Source organism: Lissotriton vulgaris, chromosome 2_1, assembly GCF_964263255.1.
Source record: "Lissotriton vulgaris chromosome 2_1, aLisVul1.2, whole genome shotgun sequence".
Classification (NCBI taxonomy): Eukaryota; Metazoa; Chordata; class Amphibia; order Caudata; family Salamandridae; genus Lissotriton; species Lissotriton vulgaris.
Window position 1 is genome coordinate 510,130,016 of NC_141687.1, and position 27,932 is coordinate 510,157,947.

Genomic DNA, 27,932 nt, shown 5'->3' on the forward strand with positions numbered 1-27,932 from the left:
TAGGACTCAAAAACTCTACCCACAAGTTGCCCAGCCGCTGGTACTTAATGTATCAAATGCAAACTTATTGCCCTTTGTGGAGGTTTTTTTCACTAAGTGCTTCTAAATAAATAGCAGTTGTATTCTGAATAAAAATGTAAATTATTATTTACAAAATACAAAGGCATTCAAATCTTTCAAATTCATTCATTAATGGTTAAGTGAAGAAAAGTAATGAATTTGAAAGATTTTATTACTGTTGGAGTTTGAAGAGACTTTTGCAGTCAGAATATAAGTTCTGGTCTATTTGCTTGGAGTTTGTGAAAGAATCACTCTCTGATGAACCTCCTCAACAGATTTTTCTCACCTTAGGTTTATATATTCATCATAGCATAAAAGTCTTTCATTTTCATGGTGCCATTAATAAATATAGCGCACATTTTCAAATCTTGGATCAGACTTTTTATGCAGTGCTGATATTCATGGTAAAATGTAAATTGGATCTCAGGCAATAGGGTAAGACGATTGCATCAGTCGTCAGTACACCAAAGACTATGTTTCCCTCACGGGTGTCACAACAAACGGCACATCAAGAAAAAACACATACACCGTAGTCATTTCAGGAGCAAGCCTCATACTAACCACCATCATAATATTCTGTTTGTTCAGTCAGCATAGTAGGAGGAATGTGAGAAGGCTCCGTTACTGTTCAATATAAAAAAAATGCAAAACCTACACTTTTCCATTTTAATATCGTTACAAGAGAGGCACATACAACCTAATTCATACTCTCATAAATACCTCGGTTGAAATCAGTTTCACCCTAGCAAGCTTACATGTGTGAAAAACAATGTTTTCAAGACGAGGTTAACAGAAGCAGAAGTCTCCAGAGTCCCTTGTAAACGAGTCACAGCATCCTTTTTCGGACTTCCCTTTCAAAGTGAAAACTCTCTAGCTCCATTGCATTATGTAATATAGACTACATGTTTACATTTCATTTTAAATATGTCTTTCAATAAATTCCCTATTTCTAAACAAATTCAGAAATGTGGTTTAAAAGCTACCACATAATTGTAAATACATTTAGAGAATTACAAAAAGAAATATCTCACTATTTACAAAGGAGGTGTAAAAATGAGCATAGAGCGTAATTTAAGACCATAAATGTTTGGCTTCGGGGGAGAGCAAATTACAAGAAATATTAAACAGAAAATGAGGTTCTTCCAAACAACTGAATTTAGGCGTTCATATCCTATAAAGAGATTTAAATGATGTTAAACAAGTAGGAGACATCCACTATCAAAACAAATCGCCCATGTACAACAAACACTGCGAAGGAGCCTCGACATAACAAATGGATATCTACCTGCAGATTAACATCTGCCCCGTTGTTTACTAAGAGCTCCAGACACAGAGCGCCGTGAGTTGAGGCAGCAGCAAAATGCAGAGGAGTGAAACCTTTGTTGTTAGACTGATTCACATTAGCACCATAGTCAATCAGCTCATTCACCACTGCATCCTGCCCATTGTAACAGCCAATGTGGAGCGCAGAATTACCATAGATGTTAGCTTCATCTATCTGAAAGAGACAAGATGGTGGAACATGTTAGTAAGATGCTAGGCAATCCTCATCTTGATCAGCAAAACAGGACACTTCACCAATTCCCAAGGGCAACACATTTCAATCATGTTTTTATCCAAAGATACAAAACTGTTTACAAGGACTAAACCAAACGTGGTGTTACAGCAAAGGCTAAAAGGCATAGTAAATAAACATGATTGGTTAACGTTAATAAATGAGACCCAATACATAAGAAACCTCATCATGAAAAGCAGCAGTGAACTTCCAAACAATTAGAACATTTGTGATGTTCTAAGAGCACAACCCAAGGGAGGACGGTAATGAGGAGAGGGAACTAAGGGAAGACAGGGCAATAGAATATTACACATGTCCCTACCTAACAGGACAACAATAAAAACATATACCTCAATGATTCTCCAAGATGGAGTTCTGATCCTTTAACACCTTTTCACTCTTCCAACAATAGAAGCATTACACATAATCATTCTCAAAGTCAGAGGTATTAAAAGGCACCCTTGATGGTGGTCGGCTAATCTTTCCTCGATGGGAAAAGGATTAATCAGAAAACTAGGTACTGGGTTAATAGGAAAATTCCCATTACATTCATACTCATTCTCACACTCTTGTATGCATATGGAAATTCTTTTAACATTCCAACACTTCCCATATTGGGTGACAACACTTCTCATTGAGTTTATTAATTCCTTTTTCTATCTGACCTTGTTTATGAATCTTGATAAAAATGTTGTCACCCACAGCAAATGTGGAGATTTGACTCTGTTGGCATCATCAAAGCATTCCTTAGTGCGATTTTGTTGAAGCTCTACATGCCTCCTGACCTCAAGTAGCTTAGGTTTGGAAACGTGGGATTTGCTTGGGCCACCATGAAGATACTTCAGAGAAGAGGTGTCTCCCTCTCAATAAGAAGAATGGGCTAGGACCTGTGGCACTACTGGGAAATATTATGTAATCCCACAACCTCTTGAGGGTGGCTACAGAAAAATGATGTGGTCTTGGCAGGCTAGGTGTACAGTGTCCTTAAGATAAAAATTAAATTGTCCAACCTTCCCCCTCTACTGTGGGCTGTAAGGGACTTACCATGAAGACTGAGGAAATCACCATGAAGACCGAGGAAATCAGTAATGCACCCCATTTTCTGTAATAATCATCTCAGGAAAGACCTCCTTGATTCAACTTCCCTGTAGAATTCTAAAACTTAGAAGTGGTTGCTCTCTCACCAACCTTTACCTCTGGCTATTTAGACAGAAAATTGATGAGAACTTGAGCATCCTGTACATGAGAGTGAAGTTTGTGAAAGGATCCTGCAATATCAACCTCCAATATTTCCCATGCAAATTCAGAAGAGTGGACTGGCTGTATAGGCGTATATAAGGCCTTTAAATTGTTATCACTGGACACCCAAGCCTGACTCTCTATAATAGAACAATCCGCAGCAATGTACATTCTGGGCCACCAGAAATGCATCCTACAAAAATCTTTGAGGGCTCAAATCCCCATGTTGCCCTTGTGGCAAGAAGAAAGAATATTTAAGCAAATACCCTTGGGAGGAACACATACATTGTTATGAAAGACAAATCCAATAACTACACTTAATTCTGAACTCACTTGGGTAACAAATGGATAAGGCCACTTCGAGATCTAAGCGGGGCACATATTTCTACACCAAAACCAACTTATCATCCTTAAATCATCCTCTTTCACCAGTTCCTCATCTATGTAACCAATTTGGAAGGTGGAGACATCACTCACTCAAATTTGCCACCACACCCATTTCTCATCCCCCTTGCCCTGTTCACCTCTATTCGGATATGGCATGTGAAATACAAGGTTGCAGGTTGATCGTTCCTTTCAGGGGCATAATGAGCTTCGAAACAGTATCCGTGCATTTTAGAGCAGAGTGTGGCAATCATGCAGTAAACTTGAAGCCATGACCTGGAGCCAAAATGTAGGCAATGGTTTTATGATCAGTCTACAACCTGAAACCTCTTTCCACAGAGCAGGTGGTGGAAACGATTGACCATTCAAACACACAAGAGAAAAGTTCTGGCTACTACCCATTCTTAACTCCCATGTTTTTTGGGCAAAACAGCTTCTCAGTCATATGAGATGCCATCCACTAAAATGGTGCTGTTTTTCAAGACAACATAGTTTAAAACTGGGGCTGTGATAATCTTATTCTTTACACGCTTGATGGCTTCTTGCTAATCTTGTCCACACACAAAACTTTCACATTTTCTTAGTAGGTCGCATAACGGTTCCACATGAGTGGAAACATTTCCACAAATCTGCAGTATTCACACAACCCTGTGAATGACAACATCTTTATTGCTGGCCAATTGGTAATAAATCTTGTGCTGAAATGGAGTGACCCAAGTACTCCAAATGGTGCTTGAATAATTTACGTTTTTTCAGAGTCAAGCAAGAAAGTAGGATAGTAAGTGCACACCTTCCCTTTTATAATAATTCAATGTTAGCTGTAACTGCAAATGAATGCGTGCATACCAGCGTAGTGACCGCCCCTTTTCACAGCATATCTAAAAGATCCTTCCGACAAGGGCACCATTAGTGCCCCCTGCTGCTGCACTGCTGAAATAGGGAGACTTTCCTCCGAAGTAAACCATATTTTTCTCAATCCATAGTAATCCATTGTAATCCAGTAAAGTAATCCAATTTATTCCATCTTATTAAATCACTCTGGACACAGCCTGATGGTACTGGAATGTTTATTACGCATTTTCAAATATCATATGTCGCCAAAATGAGCTTAAACATGGATACGTGCTTTTAACATTCCTTCGAGTCAGCACAGTGAAAAGTCCATTGCATTTCAAACCCTTATAAGTTCTTCTTCAGGGCCACTGTAATGAATCAAAAAAAGGCTGTATAAACGATGAGACAAAAGCACAAGACATCTACTACCTCTGAATATAATTATTACCAATAATCTCGCCAAAAATGTTGCCATAATCCACCCTCTGCTGCACTCCCCTAGTGAAATCCTGTGTGTAATTAATAAAAGTGATCGGAAGTCCTCTCCCAAACCCTATGCATGCTGCAGTGAGGCCATTCTGAGACAGGCAGAGAAGGAAAAAAAACTGTCTCTTTTCCTTACTGCACAGAGAAGTGTCCGTTTCTCCTGCTCTGCCTCTGGCAGCGGCCCTCCTCCTCTTTCTCTCTTTATTCCTCCCTCTCTTTCTGTCTCCCTACTCCTCACGTGCTTTTTTTAAGAGACCGCACTTACCACCTCTTGCCCATCCTTTCCTTTATTTTTTTCCCCTGTCAAATGGTTAAAAAAAAAGAACTAAACACTGAGGATAGAAATGTCATTATTTTCTGACCTCTTTCTACTCCGAAGGACAATCTCAGAACGAAGAGAAAAAAGTATAAAACTACGAAAAATAATGAAATAACGTATCAAAGCAATAAAAACTCGTCACAGACAGGCCACATTGGTGTTAATTACACCCACGCACATTAGTGCCACTTTACAGAGTTTGCCAGTGATGGACTACTTTCCATTTCTCGTCTTTCTTTGAACAACATTGTTTTCCCAGGGTGGGGAAGGGCACTATTCCTAGAGGGGCGGCAATACCTGGTTGATGGGTGGAGTGGGAATCGTTTAATGTGATCTTTTTCAACTGTTTTAATTATTTTAGATTATAAAATGTGTACCGCTGCTGTGTGTTCAGGGATGTGGTCTTTGTAAAGCAAACTGCTTAGGTTTTGTAAGACTAAAAGCAATGGACAATGAAATAGGACCCTTCCGGGTCTTGTAGTCATGTCCTGAACTTTTCAGGCACAAACACTCACTGATGACTGAATAATGAGTTTAAAAGCGTTCAGGTAACCATGTTGTTTCTGCTTACCTTTCACATGCTTTACTTATCCTTGCATTCCCTATGAGTGTTTGCGTTTTCCAGGATGTTATAACTTTTTTTTCAGGCAGCATATTACTCTTGTCCAGTGCATAATTTGAATTGAGTCGCAGCACAATTAAGTTGTAGCTGAAGGTAGTGCTAGTTTCTCACAGGGGGCAGTATGTTGTTCAGTAGGGGAGAGGATGTGGCACTCTCACCAGAGCTGCAGAATTTTGAACTGGAGAACCAGGTTCAGCCTTCATGACCAGTCCACCAGCCCACACTCTTGAAAGAGCACATTCCCATGATACACCTTAGAAAGCCCTGATAAACCTTAGAAACCCTCGGTGTCTTAGCACCAGCAGGTGGACCCTTGCAGTGGCAAGTATGCTTAACCTTGCAGACCTGTCCACCACGATCCATACTGAAGTTCACCTCCAGTCTTGCGGGCAGGTATACGAAGAAGCATTCCCTAGAGCGGCAATGACTCTGTCATTGAGGTCACATTGAGGTCAGAAGACCCTTGAGGCCAGTCCACCTCACCCTTTGGTACCTCCATTAGCCTTTTCAGCAGTAGTAGTGCAACTTACCAAGGATTGTCAATGTAGGACTTTCATGCAAGAGCAGTGACGGGGCAGGAGAAGTGATGGGGCAGGAGAAGTGATGGGGCAGGAGAGGTGACAGGGCAGGAGAAGTGATGTGGAAGGAGAGGCAACAGGGCAGGAGAGGTGACCGGGCACAAGAAGTGACGGGCATGCGACATGAGAGGCAGGTGACATGACAGGTAGGAGAGGTGATGGACAGGAGAGGTGATGGGCAGGAGAGGTGATGGGCAAGAAAGGTGATGGGCAGGACAGGCAATGGGCAGGAGAGGCGATGGGGCAGGAGAGTCGACGGGGAAGGAGAAGTGACAAAGCAGTAGAAGTAATGGGGCAGGAGCGGTGATTAGGCATGAGCAGGAGTGGTAACCGGGCAGGAGCGGTGAACGGGGCAGAAGCAGTGAACGGGGCAGGAGCAGTGAACGGGGCAGGAGCAATGAACGGGGCAGGAGCAGTGAACGGGGCAGGAGCAGTGAACGGGGCAGGAGCAGTGAACGGGGCAGGAGCAGTGAACGGGGCAGGAGCAGTGAACGGGGCAGGAGCAGTGAACGGGGCAGGAGCAGTGAACGGGGCAGGAGAAGTGATGAGCCAGGAGAAGTGAGGGGGCAGGAGAATCGATGAAGCAGGAGAGTTGATCGAGCATGAGCAGGTGTACTGACTGGACAGGAGCAGTGAAAGGGCAGGAGCAGGCGTTTCCCAGGGCGACTGGAAGGGTAGGGGGCCAGTTTAGTTTGGGGGGGACCGGTTTTGTACAAGTGCAGGAGTTTTAAAAACACTGCAAAGCTATTTGTATATTCAGCAGGTTTCGGTCAACAATACAAGTGCCAAGATAACTTTGGTGATCAGTGTACCTGCTGGAGAGAGATGGGAGCATGTTTTGTCTAGTGGCTTTTTTACTCATCTAAGGTAGCGCAGAGGGGTAATATGTCTGCTGCAAAGAACATGTACCAGGCATATCAAAGAGCAATATGTTATGTGCATAGTTCAGTGGGTACTGCTTTGTGTTCACTTCCCGAATGAAAGGACACTTGAATTAATATAGCCTGGCAGTTCGGGCTGGACTGTTCCCATTGGGCGCAGGATCAAGACTGATTTGCATATGGCTGGTTCCAAACTGGAATGGCATGGTGAGCAAAAAAACTATGGATTTAGGCCTAGATCTCTTTACTGGGGTGAATGTATGACATTGTCCTGCATTCTGTCCATCAATTGTTCTTTTTGCATTTGTCACCCCGAGTGGGACAGGTATGCTCAGACATGAGTCCCGTGCTCTCCATGCCACTGGAATCAAGCTATCCTGGCTGATGAGGGCTGAAAGCCCGAACCCAGTCCTAGGATGCTTGTTTCCAGTCCAGGGAGGACCTGGCCTGGCAGTTCGGGCTGGACTTTTCCCATTGGGTGCAGGATCAAGACTGATTTGCATATGGATGGCTGCAAACTGGAATGGCATGGTGAGAAAAGAAACAATGGATTTAGGCCCTGATCTCTGTACTGGGGTGAATGTATGACATTGTTTTGCATTCTGTCCACCAGTTGTTCTTTTTGCTACATTATGTTTGAGTAGCTGGCTGGCTGACATGAATATGAAGGAGCCATTGTGGGTTTCTGTGAGTCTAGATTCTCCTGAAGAGTCCCTTTCTCTTCTAAGCCCTGCTTAACACATGTGTACAGGAGGAGCCCTGTATTCATGACCTCAATGTTTGAGACAAAAAATAATCATGGATTTCTGAACAATGAGAGTAAGAGCATTTAGGTAACATGTTGTTCCTGCTTATATTTCACACCTTTACATAAACCTGTATTCCCTACGAGTGTTTGCTTTTTCCTGAATTAAACCTCAAATAAACATGTTTATCTATTGTTTTAATTAAATAACGTTATAAGCTGTAACTGGTCAGTGAAATGTTAAACGTACTAAAAATTGATATGGTTTGTTATTTCTAGCCACACCCCTGACTCCACCCACTGATTCAATCTTCGGTTATTCCCGCCCCTGATTCTCCACCCACAGTTCCCCTACTTTTTTTTCCCCACTTCGACCACTGGTTTCACCTTCCTTTTGCTGCCTAGTGTAGAAATGGTATCTTTGTAAAGGAATGCTAGCTGCAAGTTTGGAGTAATTTTCTAGTCTTGCCTCCTAATAGTCATCCTATGGCACCTGATCCTCAGGATGCACAATCTTGGAAACAGTCCTTTTGATAACAGGATGTTTGGCCCCACCTCATGTGCATTATCAGAATGATGTGACAATTAGAAGTCTGACTTTACAGAACAACCTCCAGCAATTTGTCCTTCCTCTGTCATGATTGAATGTGAATTGTAGAGCAAATTAGAGGGTAGTAGGAAATAAAGAGTTCCCATGTAGCTGGTGGCCAGAGTGAGGGACTGCAGCAGTGTTGTTCTACCCATGAGCACAATGCAAGAACACAGCAGAGACTAGGAGACTGGATAAAAGGGAAAAGATCAGTTGCAGCCATGATGCAGCAAGGCCCCTAATGCCTGCAAGGAAAATGGATCACACTTAGAGGGAGTGAAAAGCTATGAAGGGCAGGGTGCCCTAAGCCTCCCAAATATAGTACAGTCTAAACAATCTTGGAGTGTTAATCGTATCTATCCTCTATGCAGACCCCTCCACGAAGATTTTGCGGCTTGGGAGGGCAAATTTTATGGCAATAAAAATGGAAAATTTACAGACCTAAACCCTGTAGTTTGGCAGCAGGCATATTACATGCCTGTCACAAAAATGGCCCCACCTGGAAGTAAACTGTAACTGTGGCCAAGATGCGTCCAGATAATAGCTTGCTGTGGTGGCCTACTTCTATTCTCCTAGTAACTCTGCTTGTTGCAAGAGATTCAGACGATGGGATTTGGGAACCAGCACAAGTGCTGGCATCGCCTCAACTTCCTGTGATTCTCAGCAAATCACTGAAACACTCCATGCCTGAAAAAACACTCATATGAATCTTCCCTTGTGTAATGTAACTGGTACTCATTAGAGGCCTTGAACCCAGTTTGCGCTATATATAAGTGCAAAAAACTAAATTCTTTATTATGTGGCCATGTCATCCCATTGACTCCGTTACCCACCAGAAAGCCTGTATAAAGATAAACAATAAGACCTGTTTGGACAGTTTAATATGCTTATTACCTCTAACCATGTGAGGATAAACTAGTGGCTTTAGGTAACACTGTTTGACAGAGATAAAGGGCAGTGGAGAGGGAGGGGGCCTAGAGAGGTATACACGGGGAGCAGGGCAGGCGAGAGAGGAATTTAACACCTCTGCTCTGTCGCAAGCTGTCATGTTGCTCACCTTCTTCTTATTAGCTTTGTGACAGCACAAAGCTAATAAAAGGATGAGAAACCTAATTCTCTTTTTTTTTTTTAATTACAGTTTCCTTAGTTTTCGCAGGTTCTTTTGTAAAAATCACAGGACTTTTACAAAAGTGCTGATTTTGTGGTTTTGTTTTGCATATCGAAAAATCCCGATTTCCTGGGGGTCTGTCTATACTCTACCTGCTAGAGGAGGTGGTTAGGAAGATCTGGATCTCTTAATTTTTTAAATAAGATCCTCACCCACAGGTACCACCCGTGACATGCTTCATCATCGGATCCTCGCCGGCTGCACCTAGTGTGAGTGGGTTGGCTCAACGCACTTTGTTAGCAAGCACTTTTTAAGAGACACAATCAGTTACAATTGCATGCAGGATCCCCTAGTCTATGTTTTCAATCTGAGGTCCTTTGGCAAGGTCAAAAATAGACTAATGTAACTGGGGAGAATGGCGCAAAATATCAAATTGGGGTCGACATGTTTCACCCTCTCTATGCGCCACTAAGGGTCAACGGGCTTTGTTCAGGACCAAGACAAATCTGATCCCTACTTTTCTCTGGTTGGTATTACCAACTTTCCAGTCTCTTAGTGGTGAGACATTTTCACCCATACAAAAGAAAGCATGAACACTAATACAGACCATTCTGGATTTTTTCTTTTGTATTATACTTAACGTCAATTGTGTTTAGCTCCATAAAGCCTCGAGGGAGGGCGATCCCTGTAGTCACACATTAGTCAAGGGAAGTCGTCCTGCCATTCACCCATGTGGAGTCCCCGAGCCTTGTATTCAAGGTCCTGAAGAAAGCCCATTGACTCAGAGGCACATATTGAGGACAAGTGCCCCCGAGCCATAAGGACCCCGGGGACCCTGATCTCCGAGTGTAGGAAAGTGGGTTTCTGTTGCAGTAACCCCCCACTTTTTGCCAGACTACTGATGCACTTTGACGTGATGTGCCCTGGGTTCCTGCCTATCAGGGTCCCAGTGCCTGTGCTCTTTCCCCAAAACTAACCCAATTGGCATCTCTGGCCACAGGTCAGGCCCTGGTAAATGGTACCACAGGTACGCAGAGCACTGTGACCAGGGAAGACCCTTAAGGGCTGCAGCACTTTTTGTATCACCCTTAGAGGCCCTGCGCCTTTACACAAACACACACACTGCCTTTGCACGCTGCGTGTTTTGGTGTAAAACAAAGTGAAGAGTCGACATGGCACACATCCCTGCATGCCATGCCTATAACCCACTGTCCTTGCATAGATCAGTCACCTCTCTAGCTGGGTGCCCTATATCAGTGGTGAGGGTACAGGTGCATGAACCCTATACCCCTACAGTGTCTAAATCCATTCTTAGGCAGTGTAAGTGCAGTGCTGCCATTAGGAGTATATGGTGCTGGGAGCTTGTCATTATGAACTCCACAGCACCATAATGGCTACACTGAAAACTGAGAAGTTTGGTATCAAACTTCTCAGCACATTAAACCCACACTGGTTCCAGTGTGGGATTTAATTAAAAAAAATGCACACAGAGGGCATCTTAGAGATGCCCCCTGAAAAACGACCAGCCTCTGGTGGGTTCCCTGACTGGTACACACCAGCCTGCCACCACGAGAAATGTTTCTGGACCCCTAGGGTGGGAGCCTTCGCTCCCTGAGCCCAGAAACAAAGCCTTTCCTGGGCAGAGGAGTTTACACCTCCCCCAGGCCAGGAGGAGCCAACTGTGGAAGGGGAGCATCAAAGGCCTGGCAGCCTTTGTAATGCGACCCCCAGCCTCTCCTGCTATCAGGAGCAGGCCCCCTTCCGGACTTTCATCCTTTTTGGCAGGAAGACAGACGGGTACAACTAGCCAGCCCGGAAGGTGTGCTTACCTCAGCCAACTCCACCCCTCAGGTGGGGGATGCCAGGTAAAGGCCATTCTTCAGTGACCACCATCTTGCAGATGGCAGGCACAACCCAATCAGGATTAGGGATTGTGCTCACTCTCCCACGTGGGGTGAGCACACCCAGGGTACTGACCTCAAGACCCCTAAAAACAGTATTTAGGGGGCAGCCCTGAACCAAGAAGGCATATTCCTGCAACCTAAGAAGAAAAAGGATGAAAGAAGATGCCCAGCAGAGGAGACTGCAGAAAACAACTGACTTGGTCCTAGCCCTACCGACCCGTCTGCAGTTTCCAGAGATCCTGCGCCATCAATCGTCTTGTCCTGCAGCCAGAGACCTCCAGACCCCCTGAGAGGACTGACTGTCTTCAACAAATACCGGATCTCCTGTGTACAGCAGCTGTGTTCAGAAGAATCGCCAAAGAAAGACTTTGTGGCCTGCTGAGGAAAAAGAAACCAGACGCCTGGAACCACCATTGCACCCGTCAACTACAGCCCGAGTTAGAGTCGTCCACCGGTCCCAGCAAGGTCCCCCAGTGCTCCAGAGTCCAAGTCCACCATGGGTTGACGCCCTCGGGACTCCCCGACGTTGCCTGCAGCCTCTGGACGGAGCCCCCCCCAAGCGCGAGTTGCCCGTTAAGGTGAAATCCGACCTCAAAAGACACCCCTGCATCCAGCCGCCCTGCGCCTTGGAGAAAATAACCAGAGGTGCACCTACGTCCACAAGCCCTTTAACTTACCTGCCCAGCTGTTGATTCCTCCCGAAGGTCTTCTTGGACCGAGCCTGCAGCTGAAAACCAAAACCGAAAATCCCCATTGAAAACAACAGGGCACCCGATGCCAAAACAGCACCCTGCACCCAGCCGCCCCTGCGCTGCTGCACTTTGTGTGCTAAACCAGATCCCCCTTTGCGCTGACCCTAACAGCAGGAGCTTGGCTCCCATAACCTTGTGACTTGCTCGTCAACAGCCACCAACCAGAGGCCCTTATCCCCCATTGGATAAGATTGGGCCTCAGCACTCTTCACCCGGCCGCTGAGTGTGTAACGAGTGCGTATCCCTGATCCTGGGGGACCCCCGTGTCTACCCCCTGAACCTCAACTCAAACCACTGTTTTCTTCAATAGGATAACATTGACTGTTTTTCTTGGAAAAGTTTGGAAGTGTGGAGTTTAAAAACCTAAAGAAATTCTTTAAAATTGTACTATTTAACCGAAACGATTTTACTTACCGGTTTACAGGAAATGTCCCAGAGTAGTATCCAAGAAACACCAAAGGGCCTTGACTCTACTTAGTAAGGCTGAGTCACTATAACAACAAAACAGAACAAATGCCAATACTGAGCACGATTCCTAGACTTATTTGATCCCTAGACCCAAGAAATTAAACATGTAGGTCCACACTATTTAAAGTGCCACCAATCTTTTTATTTGGCAAAACGCTTTTTTCATTTGTTTTCAACTCGCATTTTATATATGTACATCATAAATATATACAACAATATATACAAACAATACACTTGATACTACTCAAAACATCACGGAGACGCAAGCATGCACTCAATGCAACTCTTCAATCATACCAACATACAAAATCATCAGACATTTGAACCAAACACACACACCCTACGTACACCACACCAGGCCGGGCCCGATTTCACAATACTAAAAGGTTTTTAGTGGCCACAGACCCGGGGGGAGATAAACTTATACAACCAAGGTCAAACAACCAAGCAATTCATAAAGAGTCTCATTCCAGTGCAAGACTAAATCAAAACTACCTCAGTTACTTAATGAAGCCCTTATTTCCAGTGCACCTAGTGGACAACCTACACAAGAACTGGTTGATTTGACAATACAAAAACACAAGAAGGTTGACGCATTTCGAACCCTATAGGTTAACGGGTTCTCATCAGGACCAAGTAGTTCTAAAAAGGAAAGAAAACAACAAAACTTATTTAGAAGGTTACAACCACCACTAATCGAAAAGGAAGCAACAAACGGTGAAAGGGCCGCCTACCTTATTCAAACTGCAGCACAAATCTGCGATGGCAATGTCGAAACAGTACTAAGTCTCTGCAAAACACAAATATGGAACAAGAGACAATCTTACATACCCCTCAAGTCATGTTACTCTCAAGTCATGTCATTAGGTTCAAAACGGGAAACTTACAGTGAGATGTCTTGAGTATATCTCCTCCAGAACAAAAAAGTAGTTGGGCTCAGGTCCGGACTGGCCTGCCAATAAATGTGGCCCATATGAATGATTGGAGATAGCTATCGCAGGGTAGGTACTAATTACAAAGCTGGTGCAAAGCTTACCTGAGCAAGGCTTGAGTGGCCGGGACCCTTTATGTACTCCACATCATGTGTTTTGATAGTGACTCAATCTGCCAGCAAGAGCAACAAAAGTGCAAATTAAGCCCTTCAATCCTAGGTTCCAGAGGATTAAAACAAAGTTCCGGTCCCGGAATGAATCACACTAGAACGTGAATGCCGAATTACCTAAAGCACTTTTCCAACTACAGTCGTCCACGTCTACAAACTCCAGCGTGTGATGTCAGCTCCCGTAGTATCTTGGGAGATGCGGGATAGATGGGAAATGGCGTTTTAACTCCTGTCGAGAGCAGCCCGTTGTTCCCTACAAATGGAACACCGTTGTGCGAACATAGTTGACCGCCCATAATCGTCGCACTTCAAAGACAGCTGGGAATCATAGTGAACAATCGCCAACACAGGATGTAAAACTGTATTGACAATATTAGACACACGACCTAGAGAGGCGCAGACCTTTGATCTAATAGCACCCATTAAATGCGCATGTAATTGTAAAAAGTGGATATTCTACTTTGAATCGAAATAAAGTAAAGCTACAATTCCAAAAAGCTTACCAACTCTGTTAATGACCGTACGAGGGTACACAGTCTAAATATCGATTCCTAATTGACGACCTACAGAAATATTGAGTTGGAAATATTGAAGGTACAGAATATCGATGTCAAGAATATCGATGTCAAGAATATCGTTGGACAGAATATCGACCCTAAGGTAAGTAATATCGAATTTTTAAATATCGATGTAAGTAATATCGAAGTTAGTTATATCGATAGCATATATATCGATGTAACTAATTTCGATGTTACGAATATCGATATTTGTATTATTTTTATGTATTTTATTATGTATGTGTAATCTGTTTTTGTTAAGTATTTTAATTGTTTTAAATTATATGTATACTATTTTTATATATTAATAATGTTATTTTTAAGTAAATTTTATGTTTTAGTACTGGAGCGGGTTGTGGGTTTATAGGGGAATAGGGTGGGAAGTAATTTAAATATACTAAATTAATGATTCATTTTTAGGAATTATAAATTAATTGTAATTAATTTTTGTTTTTATTTCTGTAGGGGGTTGTGGGTTTATAGGGGAATTGGGTGGGAAGTAATTACATTTTAATTAATTAATGATTTATATATTTTTTTGTAATGGATAATTATTTTATTTATAATTAGTTATCAATTGGCAATTAATTATTTTAATTGATATATTTTTTTATTTGGTAATTGTTTTTGTTAACTAATTTTTTTATTGGTAATTCATGTTTTTAATTGGAAATATTTTTTTTAATTGGTAATTAATTTTTTAATTGGTAATTAATTTTGTTAAATGGCAATTATTTTTAATTGGTAATTTTTCTTTATTAATTGGAAAATATTTGTTATTAATTGGTAATCAATGTTTCATAAAAAGTATTATTTGGTAATTAATATTTTTGGGTAATGAAAAATATAATATTTAATATTTATTATTTGGTGAGTATTTATTAATTAATATTTATTGTTATTTGTTAATTTATTGTTAATTAATTATTCAATTGTAATTGCTTTTAATAATTATTAATTGTTTGTAAATGATGTAGATTTATTTAAAATTTTAATTATACATTATTTTAAATATAAAAATTATTTATTAGTATATTATATTTAAATTCCAACGCTTTCCCTACTGTTGCACCCTCTGGTGATGGAATAGTAATTTTTACCCCTACGCTATCCAACGCTTTCCTTACTGTTGAACCCTCTGGAGTTGGAATAGTAATTTTTACTATGAAGTAAAAAAAGATTTTTCCTTTTGGGAGAATCAAATAATGTCAAGCTCATTCACTCACTCCGCTCGATCAGAATCCCCACATGAGATTCAAACAATTCGCTCCATCCTGTGAAACACTTACAAGGAAAAGCACTAATTATATCAAAACAGACTATTTATTTGCATAATAAAAAACATTCCAATGAGTGTACAGTCAATATAAAATATTCATTTAATTTTTTTTTTAAAACAAGGAAACAGAATTACAATTCAAAAACTTTTCGTGAAATAGCACAGGAGAAGAGGGAAAGACAGTAGACTGTCTTATCGTTGTTAATTTAGACCCTCTGTGGGCAACACAGTGTAGGGCTTCCCTTCCCTATGCCCAATTATTTGTTGACCACTTCCAAATTTAACAAGTGTGCAATGCGTCGACGCGTTTCGGATGCTTTCGCTAATTCTAGCCTCCTTCTTCAGGACAATAGCTATTTATTTCTCCATATCCAATGTGTCACCTGTGCAAACGCACATTGGTGAACTACTTGTTAGATTCAACTCTTGAATGGGGTTGTATATATTTCACAATTTCCCAAGCTGTTAGGTTAATCGTTGGTGTGGGCAAACTTGACTAAATGTTGCCTAATTTTCTGTCACCGGTTGATAAAATAAAATAAAATCCGGTTGGCCCATCCAGGTCATGTATCTTTTACTTCACCCTGTTTGTCATACCTTAGGATCAATTTCTGTTCTGTGGTGATGAGTCCCACACCTGATTCCTGGGGGGCCGGTGTACCTCGATATTCTTTTCTAACACCGGGTAGATTTCGCTCGTGGCTTTTCTGTCCGACGGCAAACTTTCCCGGCGTTACTCTTCCGCGTCAGTTGGATTGCGGTGAACATAAACATATTTCCTTTTGGTTTATACTGAGCCCCTCTCTTTTGTTTAAGATAGTAATTTCTACCCCTAGGCTATCCAACGCTTTCCTTACTGTTGCACCCTCTGGAGTTGGAATAAATTTATACCCCTACGCTAGCCAACGCTTTCCCTACTGTTGCACCCTCTGGAGTTGGAATAGTAATTTTTACCCCTACGCTATCCAACGCTTTCCCTACTGTTGCACTCACTGGAGTGGGAATAGTTAATTTATCCACCCGCTATCCAATGCTTTCCCTACTGTTGCACTCTCTGGAGTGGAAATAGTAATTTTTACCCCTACGCTATCCAACGATTTCCCTACTGTTGCACTCTCTGGAATGGGAATAGTAATTTTTACCCCTACGCTATCCAACGTTTTCCCTACTGTTTCACTCTTTGGAATTGGAATAGTAATTTTTACCCCTACGCTATCCAACGCTTTCCCTACTGTTGCACTCACTGGAGTGGGAATAGTAATTTTTACCCACTCGCTATCCAACGCTTTCCCTACTGTTGCACTCTCTGGAATGGGAATAGTAATTTTTACACCTACGCTATCCAACGCTTTCCCTACTGTTGCACTCTCTGGAGTGGGAATAGTAATTTTTACCCTTACGCTATCCAACGCTTTCTCTACTGTTGCAGTCTCTGGAGTGGGAATAGTATTTTTTTGCCCCTACGCTCTCCAACGTTTTCCCTACTGTTGCACTCTCTGGACTGGAATGGAAATAGTAATTTTTACCCCTACGCTATTTAACACTTTCCCTACTGTTGAATTTTCTGGAGTGGGAATAGTAATTTTAGGTTCTACGCTATCCAATGTTTTCATTACTATAGTTTTTTTTTTTACTTTAAATGGTAGTTTTATTTATTTATGTATTTAATATTTTTTGTATTATTTTAAACAATGTTGTATTTCATTAATTTTAAAAATATTGAAAGTATATTTAATTTTTGTAATTTATTAAATATAATTATGTATTTTTATTTATGTTATTATTTCATGTGTGTAGATGCATTTGTAATTTATAGTATTTTTAATAAGTAATTAAAATAATTATAAATAAATAATATTAAATATATATTATTTATTTTATGTTTATTTTTAATTAAAGTTTTATTATTAAATATGTATTATTTATTAATTTTAAACATTATTAAATATGTTTAAATATGTTTATTTTATTTATAAGAATTATTTACTTTATTTAACTTTTTTTTTTACAGAAAAAAACCTGATATTTTTAATTACGATATTTTTAACATCGATATTTTGGTTTCAATATTTTTGTACTTACCATGTTGTAGATAGGGTGTCTATATACTTGCCTTCGATATTCCAGCGTCAATGTTTTGTAGGTCGATATTCTGTCCGTCGATATTCTGTCAGAGATTCCGTACGAGAACTTCACTCAAATACATCCCGGTACCACCAGTGGAAACGTGAATGGCCACCCATATTGAACCGCGCATCAAAGACCCACAAAGACTGCTGGGTAACGTCATCAAAACCAGTCAAAATCGGAGTTTAAACTGTATACCAACACGGAATGACAACAAACTTAGAACCATTAACCAACATATATGCGCATCCAATTACAAAGGGTAATCCTTTACTTGGAAACTAAGTTAAGTAGAGTAAAGTAGAACCGTCATGAAAAGATCTTACTCTATCAATATTCGTGCTATAATTCTGCTCCAATTGCGCCACTACAAATTTCCACAGATGCCTGCAAAGGAAATAGCACACGCGTGCTCACTATTCCGGGGCATGTGTATGGCTGCAACAACTACCTGCAACTCATATTAAGGACACAGATGAGTAGTTGAGGCCAGCACGATTTGGCAGAAATTGGGGCGTGGAGGGACCACCACAGCTCTCATAGAGCCAACGTAGCTCACTGCACTTTGAAAATTTCAGAGACTTCTTTCAGTCCATGGATCGCCGTATTAAATTTCATAATCAGCAGAGCCTCTCGTTGGGATAATTTAGCTTCTGTGCCACCTCCCCTGGTATTTGCCTCAATTTTAGAGATTACAGTCCATTTCAGGTCTTTCTCCAAATGATCTTTTGATTTCCAATGATTCCCCAATGGAGCAGTAGTCACATTTCTCCTGATCCTTGATTTGTGCTGCGTCACACATTGGTGAATTTCCTGACTGGTTTTTCCCACATATAATTTCAGACATGGACATAGGATTCCATAAACCACATTCTTTGATTTACAGTTTGTGAAGGATTCATGTCTCTAATTGATTCCTTCATGTGAAAATATAATTCCTTCCAGTGTCTGTTCACAACCGGAACAAGAACCACATTTATGATGGCCCATCACAGGTGGCATTCCCATCAAACTTCTGAGAGTTGTTCCTTCAAGTTTTGGTAACTCAGCGCAGACAATATGATTGGCGATGCTTTTCTCTTTTTTAAATGCAAAGAGAGGGGCCTGCATCAATGTTTTATCAAGATTCTTTACCAGGTGCCAATTCTGGATAATGATTTTCTTTAGCTGGTTGGCATTAGGACAGAAAGTAGTTACACATACCATCCTCTCCATTGGTGGTTTAGCTTTTTTCTCCAATAGTGACTCTCTCGGCACCCACCATGCACGGCGGAGCGCATTCTTCAACAATTTCTTGGGGTATCCCCTATCAGCCAGACGGCCCATTAAGTTGTTTGCATGTATAAAGTATTCATCTTTAAAAGAGCAATTGCGCCGGATCCGATTAAATTGCCCAAACAGCAGATTTTGTTTCAGGCCCTTGGGATGATTGCTTGTATAATGAAGCGCCTTATTTCTGTCTGTTGGCTTCCTGAAGAGAGTCGTCGCCAGACCGCCTTCCGAAGGGTAAACTTCAACATCCAAAAAAGTGATCTGAGTTTTGGAGGAATCACAACTAAACTTACGGTCTTCTGTCCTAGCATTAAGCCAGTCACAAAACTCACTAAGTTGTTCCCATGAGCCGGACCAAATGTAAAAACATCGTCTATAAATAGCGCATCCAATTTGAAATATACTCACAAAATGGATTGGTCTTATACCGACGAATTTGTCCTCGTAAAGTCCCATAAACAGCACAGCTAGCTCCGGTGCAAAGGGACAGCCCTTGGCAACTCCTTTTATATGGTAAAAAAAGTCAGCCCCAAAAGAAAAAATTATTTTTCTGTAAAGCAAACTTAGCTAGCTCAAGAATAAAACTTGTAGGTACTCTAGTTGGTTTCTCTCGTGTCTCCAAGAAGTACGTGAGCACTTCCAAGGCATCCTCCTGGGGAATGTGGGTATATAAGGACACCACGTCCATTGTTACCATGATGTCCTTGGATGCGTCGAATTCAATTGTGGCTAGCCTGTTGATAAAGGCTGTGGTGTCCTGTAAATGAGCCGGAATCGCTTCTAAGAAAGGTTTCAAAAAGTGGTCTATATACTTAGAGACCGGTTCAATTAGAGAGAGTCACACCCCGATACTATTGGCCTACCGGGTGGACTTGTGTCACTTTTATGCACCTTTGGCAGCACATAGAAAACCAGTACTTTTGGACTTTTATTCTGTAGAAAGGAGTGTTCTTTAGGGCCTAATATCCCCTGTTCTGACCCTTTCTGAAGAATCTCAAATAATTGACCTTGTAGCTCCATAGTGGAGTTCTTTCCCACCTTTTCATAGCATGTAATATCATCAAAACAACTGAACCTCCTTTATCTGCCTGTTTGATTACTAGCGATGTATAATTTTTTAGGGAAAGAATCGCTTCTTTTTGGATTTTGGGAAGATTGTATTTAACATAGAGCCTCTGGTTTTCCATCTCAATGATTGCAGGCAATATTGTTTTTTCAAATGTCACCACCTCCTTGGGGATTTTATTTGTCGGTGGACAGAAGTCAGATTTTTTCTCAACCCCGTCACTTCCTGTTTACTCGTGTTGATATTTTCATTAAAGAATGTTTTTAAGCGGATTTTGCGACAAAACACCATTGCCTCCAATTTCATCTTCACGAAGTCCGTTAGTCTAGAAGGCACAAATAAAAGCACTTTCTCCAATACTTGAGTTTCAGTCATTGATAGTACACGGTCTGATAAATTAAAGATGGGGGACAGTTTCAGTTCTTGTAATACTGTCTCCTGGTGGTCATTTCCCATGGCTGATTGTTGTACCGAGGCCGACCTCGCGATCTTTGTTGGCCTCTGCCTAAAAAAGGCGGTGGATTCTGTTGTTGATGCTGATTACCTCTTCTGTTTAGGTTAGGACGGGACTCAATTGTATCTGTTTCACCCCCGATGAATATGAGGTACCCGAGAAAGTGAGGAATTTATTTCTTGATCTGCCCTGTGAGTCCTGCAGGAACCTTCTTCAGTCTGTTCGAGTGTAAAAATCTGATTGTAAATATGGATAAACGATCTCAAGTGAGATATTCTTTTTATCTATCTCAAATTTGTTTCCTTTTTGAGTCACAGTATAGTCCTTAAAATCCCAAATCTCTTTCTCGAATTTTTCCAACAGGATTTTGGCGTCAGTAATGAGTTGATTATTTTTAATCTCAGTTTCAAGAGCTGATATTTCTTCCAATTGTTGAAGTGAAATCCTATGTGCAGTTTCAACAGTAAGGACCATCAGGTCCCTACTGCATTTGGTTTCAATGTAACTGTATCCCTTTTTATATTCTGGGTCATCAGTAAAGACTACTGGGACATTACGAATTTGAAGGCCTCCAGGTATAGTTCCTGCTCGCAGGTGCTGAAGAAGAAAATGCCTGTGTAAAATAGTACTAATTTGTTTTTTACGAAGCCGAATCAGTTTATCTGATTCATTCTGGGTTTTTGCAGTCAGACTTAAGGGAGCAGAGGCAAACACCGGTGGTGCCCTTATTAGTCGTTGTATATGCTCTTCACTATAAGTGAACGTGTCTCTTTCAGTCATAGTCCTCACTCTCAATTCACACACAAAAAGACAAATCAACTAAAACACACAGACAAAAATAATAACAAATAAGTGAACATAAATCACTAGGCTGCAGAACAGAAGTTAAGGATCAAATAAGTCTAGGAATCGTGCTCAATATTGGCATTTGTTCTGTTTGCCAGAGTAGTATCCAGGCATACTACTCGGAGTAAGAAAAGTAATATAAAAAGTAACTTACCTGGTATTTTACTGAAAAGCCCAATCAGTCTATGCACTGTATTTACAAAGTACTGCATTTCTCTGCAACCATACTGTAAGTCAAAACAATGTTCATATACAATTATAAATTCAAACTGTTTACAAACTGCATTACTACTGTCAAGTATTTATTGCTTACCGGTGCCAGGCTTTCTTGGTTCTAAAAAAATTAAATAACTAAAAGAATATTTTTCATACAAATACAATTGGTCTGAAGTTCAGTCTTTGAGTGTATGAATTCATTTGCTGACCGAGTGTGTACAACAAATGCTTTACACTGTCCTCTGATACTGCCTTACTGCTCGACAACACCACCGCAAATAGAGAGTGAGGTGCTATCTAACTTTACCTCTGCCTACCTTTGGGGATCCACTGGACTCTGTGCACACTATACCTCAATTTATTATAGTATATACAGAGTCAGGTTCCTACACTGGGGCCATATCCTTTAATTGAGGGGAAGAGGTGCACAGCCCCCCTCCCCACCAAGCCTCTACAGGCCTTTGGAACCCATCTTCCAGGTAGTTGTTTCTTTTAAACAGAGAGGGGCTAGCGCTTTTATTTTCCTGAGACAATAATGGCCCCGGGGCCCACAACATATATTTAAAGGGGAGAGGGGTGCGTTGCCCCCCTCCTCAAACTAATAATGGCCCCACGGATTTCATCACCTAGGGCCTTATGAGGGTGGTACAATGCCCACACGGAGCACCATGCATCCAGAGCACCCACAAAACACTATGGCGCCTATTAGGATGGCGGACGGACCCCGAGGTGGAGGGACCGTCCGCAGGGGCAGCGGCGGTCCCTCCGGTGGAATTAGGACATCCTGTATCTTTAACCTTGCGGTGGGTGCTGCTTGAAGCAGCACCCGCCGCAAGGTTAAATATGCATGCTTTGCATTTGCATGCACAAAACGGCAGGCACCGCGCTGTGCCTGCCGCTTTGTACATGCAAATGCTGGGGGGTACCATAGGTACCCCCATGTGCACCCACCAGCCCCCCAAGACCCTGGGGGCCCGCAAGGGCCCCCTGGAAGATATTGTCCACATGCTTTTCCACGGCGGTAAATCCACCGCAGAAATGCATGTTTTCAAACCCATTGTAATTTGGCTGGCGGTGTCTTGCAGGCATCACCACCAAATTGAGGCCAACACCCCGCGGATCAGCGGCGGACGGACCTGCCATCCGCCGCTGATCCTACCGCCATCATAACCTGGCGGTGGGTGTTTTGAAGGTCCGCAGCGGTGATTCCGCATCCTCCGGGCCGGCGTTGGCTTCCACCGGCCCGGAGGATGCGGAATCACTGCAATAATAATCGACCCCTATGTTGGTGGCCTCAGGGAGCTGTGTCAAAGCAAAAAATACCTCTGACACCATGAATTACACTTATTATTTTTAACACAGGAGTCCCTTTTATTGACTCTGCGCTGTCTCACGTTTTGACTTTTTCTTTATATGTCTTATTATATATTGGTATCTACATTCATTTCAAAGTCTCTCCTTTATACAAATCATATATTACTGTTGAAAAACAAAAGACATTTAAATTCACAATACATTCAACTATACACAATACATATATACACTGTACATGCTACTGATTATTTCATTATGTACATATTCATTTGTTGGTTGAATCGGATCATTCCAAGAAGCATTAATATTATACAATAGGTCCTACTTTATATTTTCAGGGGTTCGTTAACTGGGGTGATTAGATTTTTTATCCCTCAGTTTAAAGTTGTATCTCTAGTCCTAGATAGTGTAGGAGGATGTTACTATATACAATTATGCTCTGCTGGGAATTTGTTCTATTGTCCAGTGTTCCTCATATATATGGAGTCAAAAGAGCATCAATGTCTCCAATCCACTAATCGTTGCCAACGCGTTTCGACCGTCTTTAGATTAGGACAAGGTAAGTTTTCTGTGTGCGGTCTTCATCAGGGCTGTGTATTTGGACTGTAGGACATCACCCTTAGTTGTCTTTGTCCATTGTGGTGGATTCGGTTCTCCCACTTCTGGGTCTTTATTGCTAGTGTCGATATCTTTTCTCCTTTGTTTTCTTCTGTTCAGTGGGTTGTTCCGTTCTTGCTCCTGGCTGTATTTTCTTCTGCGCCAGGGGAGCTGTGGGCATTGACTTCCCCACTGGCTCCCTGCATGGACACCTCCTGGATGCAGCTTGAGCTGGCATTGCTCCCACCCAGGAAGAGCAGGTGTTTTTGCTTGCTCTTGCTGGGCAGGGAAACTACTGTGTCACTGGAGTGGGCTCCGGGGACACAGTGAACTGGCCCCGGAGGGTGGGTCCCTGTGGCCCTTTCAGGCTCGGGAGGGAGGTTGAGTGCTCCTCTCCCCTTTGAAATTGTATTCAGCCCAGGGGGATGGCGTCCCCAGGGACTTTCCAGGTTACGTTGGTATACTTGTTTTTGGCTTTTATCTGCCAATGCACAGAGAGAAGACGGTTTTATTAAAGTTTTCATACTGAAATAATAACTTTGTGGTGTAAGTGTTTAACCCCTTCAGCGCTGATGACGGAACCGCTCCGTCATCAGCCGCGGTAGCGCTGTGCTGATGACGGAGCGGTTCAGGCATGGCCCGCTCAACGCGCCTGCGCGGCGCTGATTTAGCGCCTGCGCGGCGCGTTCTATTGAGCGGGCGGGGCCATGACGGAATTGCTCCATCATGAGCACAGCTCAAGTGAGGCTAGTGACGGAGCGGTTCCGTCACCAGCATGGGCGCTCCGCGCGGCCCCCCCACCCCCTTAGCGCTGCGGCGGAATAGCATCCGCAGCGAAGGAGTTAATAGCTGAATATTAACGGACTAAGATTAAGAATACACAAGGTAAGTGGCACAAGAAGTAAATACAGACATAACAGAATAGAATGTCAACAAATACTGTTTAAAGCAACTTTCTATTAGTATGTATCCTTCTTTTTTGTAGCTGGTAACTTTTCTGTCTGAAGCCACTTACCTCAACGCCTAGATTCAGAAGGTGCTTCACTACACTGATCTGCCCATTGGATGCAGCAGCATGGATCGGTGTATACCCCTTCTTATCCTTGCACGTAACCTCTGCCCCATGATTAATCAGCAATGCAACAACTTCAAGGTGACCTATAAGAGATTTGAGAGAAGACCAAGAATGTGATGTACACAATGTATGTGGTTTACTCCACTTTATAATTCCACCCACAAGCACCACTGGTGGTCTTCCATACAGAGTCTCTTTTTGCTTTAAAATCAAAACTACAATGCACATTTGTTGTCATTTTAACTTGACCACTGTTACTGGCTCATTCAAGTGAAGACTGAAGATTGAACCACTTAGGAGGTATGTGTAGATCACCCATTCAAAATGGTAAACATTTGAGGCAGGGAAATGTGATGTCACTGAGTGATAAATGTGAAAAAGGAAAAGAGGAAGAAACATTGACCCTAAGCAGGGTGACCTCCCACCAAGTCATTAAGGATGTGCCTGTGGAAGCTAGCCCTCAAGTCAATATTTTGTAAGGGGTCACCAATAGCCTACGATGCCGTGCCCTGTCTGACGTGGGGGTGGGGAGAGAGACTTTTGACTAGCAAGCGAGAACTTTTCAACATCCAGCTATTCAAGCCAACCAAGACAACTGAGCCACCTGGGCCATACAGCATAAACAGGGTAGTTGCTTCTCGAACTGCACTGGTAGCTTTTATTGGTACCATTGCCTGGAATCCACGGTGACCTCTTTCAGGACTAGGAGTTGAGGCAAGGCATGTGTGGCGACAGGGTGAATGAGAGAATCAGGCAATGGTCTGATTAATTTATTTTTCCATCCCGTTCTCTCACAAACCACCTAAAATTGAAACCAACCTGTAACTATAGCAAACTACAGGGGCTAAACGAAACTGTCTCACTAGATTAAACAGAAAGAAAGAATTCGACCAGCTACTTAAGACTAAGTAAGAGAATGCAGAACTGAAGGACCCTTTTACAAATCCTGTTAAGTCAAGCTTCTCACGCTTCCTAATAAATCTGCCATAAAAGCAAAAGGAATTCTGGCAGTTAGGTACCAGTAATTACATTTACCAAGTAGAGTCAAGTCAATCCACAACTCTGCACCAGAATTAGAATAAATAGCAACTATCAGCAACAATTGATAAGAACCAATCACTGGTAGCCCTCAGGGATTATAGTCTCCGACACATCATAGTTAACAATTAGCATAGCAAAGAAAGAACCTTCCACTCTTCAAGAACTTCTAGACGTTGTACAGATTATTTCTATGCAAGCAATGTTTTCACAATTTCAGGCTGGAGCAAAAAAGAAGATAAAAAACACTTCTCGAGCCAATTAGCTACTCAACTGTTTTTGGCCCTTCAGCTACTGTGCCAAAGCAACTGTTTAATCAGACAGCTTGCTAAACTACATGTCATAGCGACCTTCAAATTGATCATCCAAAAAAAATCAATTCCACTATTTTATTGATAATTAAAACTCAAGCTCTAATGATATATGGAAGTGAATTATACAAAAAAATACTATGCTCACCACGCACAGCAACTATCCATGAGGAAACAAAGAACTTTGCAATTGCTGGTAGGTGACAACGTTAGAGAGAAAATGCTACAGACATACAAAAACTACAGGCAAAATAAGGTCAAATATACCTATGCATGGTCCTACCCAGGCCCAGAAGTCATCAATTCGTCTCGACCAACCCAGGTGTATTAGCTATGAGCACAATCTCTGATAGACTTTAAACTAATGCATTCTAATTGAAAAACTGATAACCAAATGGAGGCACAAGTAAGTAATTAAAATCATAAGTTGCATCTCTAAGGATAGAGGATGTTATAGAAGTGATTCACCTCTTCCAACCAATTGAACATATGTTTTGACAGCTTGCAGACAGGGCCCAGAGCCCAACAATTACAGCATCAATCTTATGTGTGCCATTAATCTACAGTATGACCAGTAAAAGAGGCATTAGACTTAACATCTTCTGTATTCACAGGATTAATACCAGATTGATCAACAAGTATTATGGCAATTACAGATTTAGAGAGAAGTGAAAGTATCATCCTATTGGAAAGCGCTGTTGACCAGGATAAGACAGACCTAACTGAGCTTAAATAAACAAATTCTTCAGTGAACTGAAGTGACACACAAAAGGAGATGACATCTAGGGCCATATGTATCAACAAACCCTTTTGCGATTACTAAATAGCGATTTTTAAGGAATCGCTATTTAGGAATCGCAAAATGGTATGTATGAAGAAATTCGCTATTTTTTAGCGATTCCTTAATCTTCCTTATTTGCGAATTCGCAATTAAGGAATAATTCCCAATGCATTCCTATGGGCCAGGAGGCCCATAGGAATGATTGCGAAATAATTCTCAAATTGCGAATTCGCAATTTGCTAATCGCAATTTGAGAATTATTTCAAGGGTGCAGGGGTGTCTCAAAGACACCCTGCTGCACCCCTTAAATGTACATGTGTGTGCATATGGCGCACATACATGCCCTATGGGCATGTGTGTTACAAAAGGGGGTGGTGTGCATGTGTGTGCATCACATGCCACCTTAAAAAATGCCAAATTGTGCATTTCTTTAAGAATTCGCAAGTTACCATCAACTACAAGTTGGTGGTAATTTGCGAATTCTTAACCATAATTCGCAACACACAAATGCTATGGCAAAATAAGGAATCGCAAAACTTTTCCTTATTTTGCGAATGTTTCATACATCCCAAAACATGCAAAAAGGCCGTTTGAGATTCGCAAAGGCCGAAATTCTTTGATTTTCGGCCTTTGCAATTCACAAAAGGTTTGATACATATGGCCCCTAATGCCTGAAGACTTTCTACCTTATGACAAGAAGAAGAAAATGCACAAACCTAGGTAGTTGAAGAAAAATCAAAGGGTCTATAACAGATCAGACAAGGGAGAACCTGAATCGAAACAGAAACTCTGATTCCCTATTCAGGTGTAATCAAGAAAGGGCACCAAAACTTTCATAGGATGTTATTACAAATAATTCTTCCCAGACTCAGTGTGTACCTAAGAGTTAGCATGCCATTTCATCATTCATCTCAAACTAACAAAACACAGTTGCTTCAATTATTCAGGCACATGCTGTAAAATAGCTATGCTGCTTACATGCCCTGAGGCTTCAAGGAGCACCAACTCGCTTCAACAAACGATACCAAAAGCCGGTAAGTCAGAGCTCAAATATAAGGAATAAGAAAATGCAATAACATGTTCAAATTTGGTAAGCTACAGATCTAACTGCAGCAAACAGAAATGTGTGCAGGATAAATACTATCTTGGCCAAATTAGCAACTAAAACAGAAAATACTTGCATTGTTCCCTAAACAAAACAGAAGATCAGTAGCAACCTAAAACCCACCTGGAAAGCTATAAGAGGAAGATATTGATTGTCTTAATCAGCTAAAAGAGCACAGGAACCATCATAGTCATTATAGCATGAATTACAGCCTAGTTATAAATGTAAACGCCCCATGATATCCTTAATAGAAAACCATAAATAGACT

At 41.7% G+C, this 27,932-nt stretch overlaps 1 protein-coding gene across 4 annotated transcripts in view; it reads right to left on the bottom strand.

The window, feature by feature from the left end:
* ANKRD44 (ankyrin repeat domain 44) overlaps positions 1-27,932 on the bottom strand; it is a 712,165-nt gene that overhangs the window by 343,749 nt on the left and 340,484 nt on the right. For all 4 annotated transcript variants that reach the window (XM_086955419.1, XM_086955418.1, XM_086955417.1 and 1 more), the window contains exons 7-8: positions 24,370-24,512; positions 1,346-1,558 (exon numbers count right to left, since the gene is read on the bottom strand). In XM_086955419.1, the coding sequence (XP_086811545.1) occupies positions 1,346-1,558; positions 24,370-24,512 (356 nt within the window). The remainder of the gene's footprint in view (positions 1-1,345; positions 1,559-24,369; positions 24,513-27,932) is intronic.